The sequence below is a fragment of the Phoca vitulina genome, unplaced genomic scaffold (assembly GCF_004348235.1).
Source record: "Phoca vitulina isolate PV1807 unplaced genomic scaffold, GSC_HSeal_1.0 scaffold53, whole genome shotgun sequence".
Classification (NCBI taxonomy): domain Eukaryota; kingdom Metazoa; phylum Chordata; class Mammalia; order Carnivora; family Phocidae; genus Phoca; species Phoca vitulina.
This window is the reverse complement of record NW_022589756.1, coordinates 7,531,964-7,544,633: the sequence shown is the minus strand read 5'-3', so window position 1 is coordinate 7,544,633 and position 12,670 is coordinate 7,531,964. Positions and strand designations below refer to the sequence as shown.

Genomic DNA, 12,670 nt, shown 5'->3' with positions numbered 1-12,670 from the left:
GTAAGTTGAAGGCAAAAAAATCCTTGAGCTCTCAACGACACAGAGGCCAGCCAGCGTGTGTGTATGTGTGTGCGTGCATGCATGCACGTGCATATGTGAGTGTGTTGGGGTAGGGGAGGACGGTCTGAGATAGGCTCCACTAGAACCAGGACTTGGCTGTAATCAATCTTAGTCAATCTTAGCTGGGTCAGAGGAGCAGCAGAAAGAGAACAGACCAGGTATCAGGAGACCAACCATCCACTCAGCTACAATATCCTAGTAGGAACCTGAGGGCCAGTCCTACTGGCAAAAAGCAGCATTTTTTTTTTATCTCTGGGTCAAAACCTTCAGCTTAACAATTAACAAGTGCTAACCTAAATGAGAGGTAGGAAATTAGATTCAACAGTAGAGGACATTACAGCCCCTTTCTGCTTGAAAGCGGTCTGTGCTGCCCATCTCCCTTCCTCGTTGGTGATGCTCATCCATCCCTTAACCTGCCCCATGCTCCCCACTGAAACCATCCTCACCAAGGTCAGCTACAGCCTCCCGATGACCAGACCAGTCAACACTCCAATTCCCCATGGCCTTGGACCCTGTTGACCGCTCCATCCCAGACACCGGGCATCCCTTGCCTCTGTGGTCATCTTCTCCTCATTGGCTTCATTCCTCTATAACCCGTCCTCCTCGGTCTCCTCCTTGACACCTTTCCATCTTCTTCTCCGCTCCCTTATCACCCAAATTCACTGTCTCTGGGTGATCTTGCCTACTCCATGACCACCTAGGGGGCTGAAGACCCCTACTTTGGCCTCTAGTGTGTCCATCCCACATTCATATATTGAAATCCTAACCTCCACTACCTCATAATAAGACTATATTTGGAGACAAGGACTTTAAAGAGGTAATCAAGGTTAAATGAGGTCATTGGGTGAACCCTAATCCAATATGACTAGTGTACTTGTAAGAAGAGATTAGGACACAGATATGCATGGACAGGAGACCATGTGAGGACACGCAAAAAGATGACCATCTATAAGCCAAGGGGAGAGTCCCCACAAGGAACCAACGCTGTAACACACCTTGATCAGTCTGTGCTATTTGTTACCACAGCCCTAGCAGACTAATACAACCCCCCAATCTCTACCTCCAGACTCTGCCTCCTGAGTTCCAAACATGCAAAGCCAGCTGCCTTCCCATACCTCCACTTGAGGCACCTCAAACCCGAGTTCCCAAACTAAACTCATCATCTCGCTCCCCATACCTGTTGTGCTTCCTGGATGCTCCACCTCAGTGGTAACACCATTTCTGCCTCCTGCCTCCGACTCCCTCAAACCCACACTCAGCTGCCAAGTCCTACTGGTTCCTCATCTTAAGTATCTCTTGAATTTGTGCCCTAAAAAAAGTGGGCTTGGCTCTGTATTTCAGCCCCTTGAGTACCTCTCCAGTCTATACCCACTCTACCTCATTCTCTTCCAAATCTCTCTCCCAGAGCGTACTTTGGCCAAAGCGCTCTCTGCCAGGCTCCCTTGGGACTTGACAGTTGTTATGAACCATTTCTTTAGCTCCTGTCCGGGCCATCTGCACTGGCTACTGTCTTCAGTTTCAAGCCCTAGAGCAGGCTGCCTAGTCTGTTGGTCCTGGAGCCCCAAGTCCAACACACCTGTGCCTTTGTTAGCCATGTCAGCATATATGGTTAATCTCAGAGTGGGGACCAAGATGATCTATCTTTGTAACCTCCCCCTGCACACATTTCTGTAATTCCCTGTTAAAAATGCTTTGGCTGAGAAGACTGGAATGCTTGGTTCAGAAGCAACAGGGATGAGGGAAGTTGGAGCATCCATGATCTCCTCTGCAGCCAGTCCAGGGGCAAGACAACCTGGAGGGTACAGAGGATGGATGGTGGCAGATGCCAAGGGTGGGGGGAGAAGCAGACTGCCACTGGGTCCATTGAGGAGAAGAAAGGGGTTCCCAGGCTTCCCAGCTGAAGCCTGAGAAGAATGCGTGGGTTGTATCTCAGTGGGGGTCCGTGCCACATCTTGCTGTATGACCAGGATGGAGGGGTCACCCCTCTAAGTAGTACAGAAGGGAAAGCCTGAGGATACTAGAGGCAAGAGGGCTGGAGGGAAAATCGATCTTTGCAGTGGGTGCTCAGAATGTTATTCCATGGCCTTAGGAGTTAGCCCTAGTGTCATATGAGTCTCAAATGCTGACCCCACAGGAGGCCTCAATCAGTATGTCTGGCACTGAACAGAATGTAGGATGCTTTCTGAACCCTACTTGGAGTGAACAAGGGGTCTAGACCTGCCCTCTAGTAGTGGTCCGGAAGATTGTAGCTGGTTGAGGTAGGCCTAGGTGGCCCCAAAGATCTCAGAGTCTGGTTCCAGGCAGAGTCATGTGGACCTCCAGCCAGACCCTTGTGGGACTTCCTAGCCACACCTTGTCCCTGCCAAACAATTCCATGAAATGTCCTTGTCCCAAACTAGTCCTACTTTCTTGGGCCAAGGCATCAGGCAGTTCGCTTGCCAATTACCGTCCCATCAGGCTCACTATTGGTACTCCAGGGATCGATGCTGCCTCCCCTAGAGCCGTGGAATCACTTTTTTACCACCGACTGGGAATTCTGGGGATAAATTCCCACCAAACACCATGCCTCTTAGTAGGGGACCTTCTGGATTTAAGGCCTTTGCCTTGTGGCTTCATGCATTAGAAATTCTGAGGTCAGGATTTTAGACCTGGTTCTAAGTAACAATATTTTCCTTTTATCACTGACCAGGTGCCACTGGGGGCATATTTTAATACTGAACTAGATAATTTATGTGTGTTATCTGATTTCATCCTCAGACTCAGTACTTTAAGGTAGATATTATTAAACTCTTGTTTTGGATGAGGAACTAAGGCTTAACAAGGTTCAGTGATAGGCTCAAGGTCACAGGTGAAAAGTGGCAGAGCCAGCATTCAAGGCCAAGTCAACTGGATCGCCAACCCCACCTTACCCACACTGGGTCAGTAGTGCTTACATCATTGCCTATTGCAACTGTGCAGAGGGTCTACTCATCTTGAATGATAAGGTGACCGTGGAGGAACTCAAAGACCAAGGAACTTGGAACCATAAATTTGAGTCCCATAGCTTAGTGATTACAAGGCATTTAAGCACTGCTGCCTGCTACCCATCCAGCCATGCATCCATCCGTGCATCTGTGCATCCATGCATCCAATTATCCATCCATCCATGCATCCATCCATCATCTATCCAGTCATCCAGTCAGCCAGCCAACCAACCAACATGCTTTTCATTCATTCCCAAAACATTACGGAGCACCTGGGTGGCTCAGTTGGTTAAGTGGCTGCCTTCGGCTCAGGTCATGATCCTGGGGTCCTGGGATCGAGCCTTGCGTCCGGCTCCCCACTCAGCGGAGAGCCTGCTTCTCCCTCTCCCTCTGCCTGCCACTCTGCCTACTTGTGCTCTCTCTCTATCTCTCTGTCAAATGAATAAATAAAATCTTTAAAAAAAAAAAAACATTGCTGTGAGTCAGAAGTCATCCTTTCCGCCCTCCATCATCTAGATCCACATCCCCTGCATGTGACCTTAGGCAGCCAGCCAGACGGAAAATTAGCCCACCCACTTGGTTGTGAAGAAGCCATTGTAAAGAGATCCTGGGTACCTTCTATCGCTCAGTGCAGTTGAGAGTTAATGCCTTCTCAGAAGCAGTCAGCTCATGCCAGCACCGTATCTCCCCCCGCAAGACTCTACCCAACCTCCCTTCTCGCCCAGACGTCTGCCAACCCCTTGCAGTTCCTGAGCTTCACTGACCTGCTCAGAAAGGGACCTGGCCACAGTCTCCTTGGGCCAAGGAAGACCTAGAGAGGTCAGCCCACTCCCCTATTCAGGGGGCCTGCAGAGCCCCTCCCCCCTCCCCTGGGGCTGTCAGTGGAGCCCGGCCTATTGGTCAGCATCCTCCATTTATTTTCTGAGGTTGAGCGGTGGCGAACAAGACACCCATACCTCTTCCAGGGTTGAGGGGAAGGAGATCTCCTGCAAGTGGAACTGGGGCACACACTGCAGGGTGACGGTGAGGATCACTCCCAGGCAGCCCAGGTGCACCCTCGCCGCCTGGAACACCTCTGCGTTGCTGGACTCGGAGCACTCAAGAATGGTCCCGTCGGCCGTCAGCAGGGTCAGCGCCACCACCTAGCCATGGGAGAAGAGCACTCAGAACCGGGGGGGCATTTCCCGTAGACACCCTGCTCTCTCTATCCTGGAAGTGAGGCCACGTGGCGCCTATCCCCGGAAGATCAATGCCATCTGGCCACAGGGCTACAGGGCAAGGAAGGGTCTGGCATCAGCCCCCCGTCTCTTAGCCTTGGCCCCCATTTCCAGAGGAATCCTCTTTTAGGACCCGTTAAGTACTTCTCCACATTCTGCTACCTGCTAATTCGGATGCAAATTGCTTTTGACATGTGTAGTTGGCTGCTGGCGGCTCGGGTGAGAGAACAGAGAAAGCTGAATGAATTCCAATGTACAGCGACCAAGACCAGAGGGGAGACATTGGCAGAAATGGGGCACCACGGCCATCTGTAGGAGCGAGGGCATCAGAATGGTTTTTATAGAAACCAGATTCTGTCCACGATCCAGAGCTGTGAGAATTGGTCAGTGAAACCCCTCAGCAGGGTCCAGCAACAAATAAAGGTAGGCACTGCTTTACTCGCTGTGTGACCTTGGGCATGTTACCCAACCTCTCTGTTTCCTCATCTGTAAAATGAAGACAATAACTGTCTCAGAGACAGTGTAGGTAGTATCCAGCTGAGTCTCTGGTGTACAGTGGACACTGAAATGTCGATCCCCTCCCCTCGCCCCCAGCCACTGGTATAATATGTAAAACGAAACAGTGGGGCTCTCCAACTCCTTCCCAGGTGCTGGTCCTGCTCAGCTGAGCTTCCTAAGAAAAGGGGCCAGTAAATCTCATGTGCATTTTGATTTGTGGCCCTTCAGAATTATCCCATACTCTGCTGAACGTTTTTGTAGCAACTGCCATCAGCCCTGAATAGTAGACCAGGACTGTGGCCTAATCTTGGGGGCGGCTGTTGTCCGTCACCCCCAGTTACCACTGGGCTCTCTTGGGCAGTGAACCCAGCTTTGAAGAGGTCATGGCATGTCCACAGATGGCTCCAAGTACCTGGGAATCAGGTCCCACAAAGCCCAGCATGCTTTGCTGCAGCAGCTCTTGCCTATGGGCGGGGTCGAGCACGATGAACACAGGTGCCCTTGGTCAGTTTCCCCTTTCCTGGCTCACGCCCTTCCCTCAGGACACCCCTCACCTGCCTGGGGGTTCTGTGGGGCTTTCATGGTAGAAAGAGGGAGGAGAGAAGGACAAGAGCAACCAGAGTCCATGCACAATGCTGATGAGAAAGCAAAGTGAAGTTTTAAGGCCAAGTGTGAATTAGGTTTCCCTCGTGGTGTTCAGGAAAACAAATACCCCCGAATCCCCCCCCCCCAAAATGAATCTCTTAGAAATTGCTTTTGGGCTGTTTTCCTTTGATCTCAGAGCTGCTCTGAGACCGGAGCACTTGGGACCCAGTCCCCAGAGGTCACATTCAGACAATGCTTGCTGGGGCGTCTGTCTACCTCAAGAGAGAGCCATACACCTGGGTAGTTGACTGGGGGTCACTTAAGTGATCCCCAGCAATCCTGAAATTTCTTCTACAGCACAGAGTGTGAGTTCCGGAAAGGGCCCTATCTTATTACACGCAAAACCCATCACAAATGTTTATTGAGCATTAACTGTGTACGCTCTTCTAAGCACCCCAGATGCATTGCTGTTGTGACCATCCCCATTTTCCGGGTGAGCAAACTGAGGTAGCCAGGTAGAGACTTGCCCCAGGTCACACAGACCATACTGGTAGAGCTGGGATGCAAAACCCAGGCCCCAGTGCTTAGCCGTAATGCTCCAGGGGCCGGAGGTCCCACGGCCCACAGTGCAGATGAGCCCCTGCAGGTGGAAACAGAAGGCGAGCTGTGGAGTGCCGCCCGGGCACAGGGGATCTCTCCCGGCCCCGAAGGTGAGCGGCCAGCCTCCCCGTGCGCACGGCCGGGCCTGTTAGGAAGCCCCCCCAAAGGGAGGCTCCCGACACAGGAATCACGCACTGCCCTTGGCTCAGCCACGGAAGTAACATACGCCAGCTCCTTCGCTCCTCCTGGGTTGAGGATTGTTCTCTCCGAGTTACAGATGAAAACACGGAGGTCCAGAGGAGTTAAAAACTTGCCTACAGGTGCATGCCTTCTACACGTTGGAGGCAGGATTTGAACCCAGATCCGAGTCCAGAATCTGTGTTCATAACCAGTTCCCCAGACCGGACTCTCAATAAAGTTTAAGAAATGCTTTTCAATGGCGATCAGGGGCAGATCTGGGCCCACACAGGCTGGACTCCGCTCCAGGTAGCCCCCGCTCCGGTCCTGGCCCCTCCCCGACTTGCTACCCTGGGAAGACCTCTTGCCCTGTCTGGCTCCTGGCTCAGACCTTTCGCCCTGCTTGCCCTTTTCCACAGGGTGGCCAGGACGCTCCTGAGAGGCGGGGGGGTCTCATCACTTGTGTCCGTTGTGGACGACGAGGCTTAGAGGAGATAAAGTGGCTGGACGGCACCTGCCAAGTGTCTGTCAGAGGCAGGAACAAGGGTTGGCTTTGAGACCTACGTGGAGCTGAGACGACACTGCCCATGGAGCCCCTGATTTCCCGGGAGCTGCCGGGAGGAGGTGTCCGTCCCATCCCCCACCCGCTGGCAGTCGTGGAGCAGCCAAGCAGGGGGACTCACCTGGGTGGCCAGGATGCCATGTTTGATCCCTGTGTTGTGCGTTCCGGACCCGATGACACCCCCTGCGGTCACGTCTGACACAGCTCCCAGGCTGGGCTCAACAGGAGGGAGCGAAAGGGACACAGGGGACCGGTTAGGCTTCCCTGGGACCATACCCACCCCCTCCACTGGGCTGCAGGACAAGGCCCCTCAGAGCAGAGTAATAGATTCATCCCTTGCCTAGGTTCTGACCCTGAGGGTACCGTGATTTAGCTTGTCTGACTTGGTGGCCCTTCCCCTCTCTGAGCCTCAGCCTTATTTCAGTGGCCTGGTGGGGGCATGGTTCAGCTCTGAGGGGGAGCCTGTGTGTGCACAGGAGGACCAGAGTCCTGAAGGGGAGCAGGGGCCCCTCTAGAGGTGTGCTCTGGGGGCAGGAATTAGAAAGATGTGCCCAGAACTCAGGGTCAAGGGAAAAGAGTGATCAAAAAATCTTACTTCTTGGGATGCCTGGGTGGCTCAGTCAGTTAAGCATCTGCCTTCGGCTCAGGTCGTGATCCCAGGGTCCTGGGATCGAGTCCCGCAGGGAGCCTGCTTCTCCGTCTCTCTCTGCCTGCCACTCTCCCTGCTTGTGCTCTCTCCCTCTCTCTGACAAATAAATAAAATCTTAAAAAAAAAAAATCTTACTTCTTAGGTGAGTCCTCTGAGACATCCCAGCCCTAGCTTAAAGGAGAAGGAAACTGGTATTTTACTAACGGCTCCCCCGGGTGCCTAGGGGTTGGGAGCATCATGTGCTACACAGTATCTTCACCACTTGAGAAATGGGCTCAGCAGCTGACGCCGTGTGCCCACCCCCTCACACACCCTGGCTCCCAGCACAGACCGAGGGCCCCTGAGTAGAAGTCCAGCCTCAGACCTTCCTGTGGAGGCGGGCCGTCCTGGGGGCCGTCCTGGCAGAACAGGAAGAACGGAGAAACCCAAGCCTCTCCAGCCTCCCCTTACTCACCCCCAGCACCACCTTTGTGTCTTGTCTTGTCTCTCTATCCACATGAGTTGGGTTACTTCATTTTTTTTTTTAAATAAAGATTTTATTTACTTATTTGAGAGAGACACAGAGCAGGAGCAGGGGGGAGGGGCAGAGGGAGAAGCAGGCTCCCCACTGAGTGCAGAGCCCAACGCGGGGCTCCATCCCGGGACCCTGAGATCATGACCTGAGCCAAAATCAGATGCTTAACCGACTGAGACACTCAGGCACCTGGAAAATACCAGAATGTTAAAAGAGGATCATGGAATCCTGCCCTAGGGAAATCCTCCAACTCGAGGAAAGTCATAGCACGAAGACATTCGTCACATTACGTAGAATTGTGACAACCTGAGAAGGACCTCAGTGCCCACAAAGGGGTGGCTAATGGAACTGCAATGTGTCTCCTCTTTTCCACGCAGCCTCCCAGACTAAAAAGCAATATGGAAACAGGTTTGTGACCACCCATGTTCAAATAAATAAATAAACTGGATTACGGCGAGGCCCTGAGGGAGAAAGGTCAAGGAAGGAAGGATTACACTGGCCTCCGAGAGGCTGGAAATAACACGGCCAGGGGAAAGGTCATCTCCAACAAAACCTGAGGAGCGAGGCACTCCGCGGGTGCCTCGCCAGAAGGTCAACGAGCACGGACATTTACTGAGCAGGTCTGTGGGCCATCTTTAACTCCTCCAGGCCTCTGAGCGCCCTGTTTTAAGACCCATTTTCCAGGCCTGAGGCCCAGACAGGTCAAGGAACTTGACTAACAGCGAACAGTAAGATTTGCGCCCAGGCCGTCTGCTTCTGGAGCTGGGGTCCACACCACACTGCTGTCCTGCCTCCTCTGGTCCACCACATGGTGGAGTGTTCCAGAACTTTCCAGCTGTGTGACTTTGGTAAGCCACTTAGCTTCAGACCCCGGTTTCTTCCCCTGTAACTAGGCTTCTATTCCTCACCTGCCAAGCACCCAGCATGGGGCCTGCCTCAGTTCTGTTCTTCTCTTCAGCCCCCCAGCCACAGATACTCCTGGAGTCCCCAGAGCATCCTTGGAGCTGTCCACCCAGGCTCCTCTGCGGTACACAGGACAGGGCATCCTAACTCCCTCTGAGTAGCAGAAGGGCCCCATGCAGGGAGCCACATGAGGAGGACTGGGTCCCCAGGGCGGAGAGACACACCATGAAGAGGGCACAGAGATGCCAGAGTCCAGAAGCTAATGCCCATCGTTAATAGACCATGTCTCTTCCTGTTGTCACTGGTCACAGATTCTGTCCCACTATCTGCTCATCGGCCCCCGTGTGCCCCACACACTCTCCCCATCCTGGACTTTTGCTCGTGCTGGTCCCTCTGCCTGAATCCCTTCTTTCCTCTTTTTTTCTGGTTTAGGACTCAATCCAGAGGCCCCCTTCTGTGGGCTCCCTGATTCCTATCCCCTCACATGGTCTCCTGCCTGCCAAGGCTGAACCCAGGGCCTCCTAAGGGCCCCACAGTGCCCTGAACACTTCTCTGACATTGAACGTATTGTCTTACATTATGCTGATCATTTTGGATGTTGGTCTGCCCCTTGCCAGGAGTTCCTTGGGTTTTATTCATCTTTGCCTCTTAAGGGCCTGAACAAGACCTACACATGGTAGATACCTCATAAATGTTTGAGTTGCCATGATCTTTGGATGGTTCCCAGAGTAAATAGGTGCAGCCATACCTCTGGGCCTGTGATAAGAGAGCTAAGGCAAATGTATCACCCACACTTAAAAACAGCAGGCTTCCATGGGTAGTTTCCAGCTGCGAAGAGATTGCTACCCAACTATCCAAAACACCTGTCACCTTTTTCCAATGGTTGAAATTCTAAAGTTAGACATTCAATCCTTTGGCTATATTTGATGCTTACTTCAATGGAAATCCCGATATTTAAACCCGAGCAATCACTGACACGTTTGGCTAGAGACGAGTACAGCCATAGGTAAGTATATCCCAAAGTCCTGTGGCTCAGTCAGCATGCCCTTCTCTTCCTCTGTGCTTATTTTGCATACCCTTCTGTCTGGGTCCATGCAGTTGGTTACTGCAAGTTTTAAGAAAAATTTAATCCACAGTTTTTCCGCACCTTTACAAGAACTTTACTTAATGCTCGGTCCATCTCTGGCCTGTTTCTTTTTATTCTCACATGACAGTCCCTGAACTCATGGGGGATGGGAGACAGGTACCCCATGGGGAAAGAACAGGGGTCCAGAGAAAGGGGGTGTGCCCTGCGAAGTGTTTCTCTCTCTCCTGCCAGATCCTTGAGTGTCCAGCCGAGACCAGGGCAAGGGGTGGTGGGCAGTGTTGGCCCACCAGGAATGGGAGAGGTGGTTCTTACTTGGACAAGGCCAGGCCGTGCTTGCCCAGCTGTGGGTGCAGGTCAGCCAGGAGGATGCCAGCCTCCACAGTCACCTGCTTCTTCTCTGTGTCCACCTGCAAGAGACCAGCATAGGCTGGGGTCAGCTAGGCTCTCACCCCGCCCCCACCTGGCAGCCAGTCCCACGAATATGAACATGTCTGTCCCAGCCTGTGGTCAGCTCAAGCCGAGTGTGGGCAGAGCCCTGGATTTGCTGGAATTTTGGGCATACAGTCATTCCCCCCTTATCTACAGGGCATACGTTCCACGACCCCTAGTGGATGCCTGAAACCACAGGTAACACTGACCTTTACATATACCTGTTTTTCCCTATATACACATACCTATGATAAAGTTTAATTTATAAATTATGCACAGAGTAACAACTATGACTAAAAATAAAATAGAACAATTATACACTGTAATAAAAGTTACATCATTGTGGTTTCTCTTAAGGTATCTTATCATACTGTGCTCAGCCTTTTTTGTCCTGCAAGCATGTGAATGATAAAATGCCCACGTGATGAGCTGAAGTGAGGTGAAGGATGTAGGAATTGTGGATTAGGCTACTGTTGACCTTCTGATGATAGTCTTCTTGTCCTATGATCCCTCTGATCATCTGCTTTCAGATGGTGGTTTACAGCAGGTCTTTGAAACCACAGAGAGCAAAACCATAGGTAAGGGGGGACTAGTGTGTTCTGTGGAAACCCTTCTTCTCGCAAGGGAAGGAAATGAGGAGGAAGGAAGAGAAGGGGTTTGCTCAAAGTCACTGGCAGAGATGGACTAGCATTCAGGTCTCCCAACTGCCGCAACTGTGCTTTCCCCCAATCCCAGGGCCCCCCAGACTAGGAAGGTGGGATTCCTAGAGAGCTGTGCAAAGTCACCAACTAAGGAGGGTCTAATCCTGCAGGGGCTTGCGTTTGCTAGATGGGCGTCCAAATTCTCCACTTGCTCTCCCGGGGAGGTCTAGGGCGAAGACAGGGGCCTGGAAGGGGACGGACAAGATTCCCGCCATGTGCAAGAAGGGCCCTAGAAGATTCCCCACAGCCCAGGGAGGTAGGAGCAGATTCTCTTCTTTCACAGGGAGGAAACTCAAGTTTGGGCACTTTAAGTCACTCGCCCAAGGTCACACAAGCACCGGGGGTGGAATTGAGAGGAGAATCCACATCTGTGTGACTCCAAATCACATCCTCATCAGCTCACTGCACTGACCCTGAGCACAGAGCTGGGCAAAATCAATTGTGGGAGCCAATCCTCACTAATTAGCCATCAGAGTTCATTACTGCCATGACCGACATCTTGACCAGAACATTTTCTATAGCGTGGAGATCGTCAGCCTGAGCAAAGAAGGAAATAACAGAAAACCCAGAACCTCTGCTAGCAGGGCTGGGGGGGGGCGGGCAGGAGTTTATCCGGCAAAAACTATAGCTCAGGGGAGCTGGCCCTGTGAGGGGAGAACAGGAGTGCTCCCAACGTGCAGGGCACCTGTCTGACCTCTACGCCCTGGCAGGTGCCTTCACCAAGTGCTAGCTGAATTGCACGGACACTATCTCAGCACCGTGCTGCTGGCCGACTCCTGAGTTTGTGCCCAGCTCTGCTACTGATTGGCTGTGCAACCCTAGGCAAGTCACTCACCCTCTCTGATCTTGTTTCGCCATATGTAAACAAGTTAAGTGTCAGTCCTTCTGGGTTTGTCATTGCAAATGCATCTTTGGGGGTCTGGCTTGTCATTTTTCTAGAGAAGCAGAGAGGGGGCCCTGACAGGAGGGGGTGAACATCCTGTGGCCACAAGGAAGCGCTCACACCTGACAAGAAGCCTGAGGAGGCCCACAGAGGGCTCTGGGGAGGGGTGAGATCACGGGGCCATCAGGAATTGGGGTGTCACTTTGGATTCAGGGACAGGGAATAGGATGAGGCCTGAGGGCAAAGGCTAAGGCATTTCCTGGGGCCTGGGGTGGAGGCTGAGGCTGCCAGGCTGGGGGCCAGCAGAGGTGGGGAGCTGAGGGCCCTGAGTACCTGGAGAACCCGGTTCATCTTGCCCATGTGGATCATGAAGCCCTCAGTGCAGGCGATGTCGGAGGGCGAGTGGCCACCGCCCACCACCTTCACCCGCTTGTTCTGCTGCCTGGCCAGGGCCAGCACCTGCCAAGACCGTACCAGAGTCAGCCCCCGCTCAGGCCTTTCTCCCTGAGGCAGCCGGAGACCTTGCAGGGCCCGCAGGGGGGCGGGCCGCCCAGGCTTTGCACCCCCAGGCCTCCAAGGCCCCTGCCCGGCTGGAGGCTGCTGTGCACTCCACTCCAGGAAAGGGAACCAGAGTGCAGGGCCAGGAAGTGAGCGGGATGGAGAACCAAGGGATCATCCTAAGGTGGGGCTCCCGTGCGCTCTCCCCGCTGCTGCTGGGCACAGCTGACCGCGTTCTTCTCCAGCACAAAACCTTCCAAGGGCACCCGAGTGCCTTCAGAATAAGGTCCCGGCTGCTCCTCTTGGCCTACTTGGGCTCAGCTGCCTCCTGGGCTGCAATGAAG

The 12,670-nt window shown here is 53.0% G+C and overlaps 1 protein-coding gene across 1 annotated transcript in view; it reads right to left on the bottom strand.

Annotated features, from left to right (window-relative positions):
- The window catches only part of LOC116622676 (L-gulonolactone oxidase), a 32,148-nt gene that overhangs the window by 15,569 nt on the left and 3,909 nt on the right, over window positions 1-12,670 (bottom strand). The window contains exons 4-7 of the mRNA XM_032389232.1: window positions 12,162-12,287; window positions 10,128-10,222; window positions 6,784-6,874; window positions 3,980-4,165 (exon numbers count right to left, since the gene is read on the bottom strand). Coding sequence (XP_032245123.1) covers window positions 3,980-4,165; window positions 6,784-6,874; window positions 10,128-10,222; window positions 12,162-12,287 — 498 coding nt within the window. The remainder of the gene's footprint in view (window positions 1-3,979; window positions 4,166-6,783; window positions 6,875-10,127; window positions 10,223-12,161; window positions 12,288-12,670) is intronic.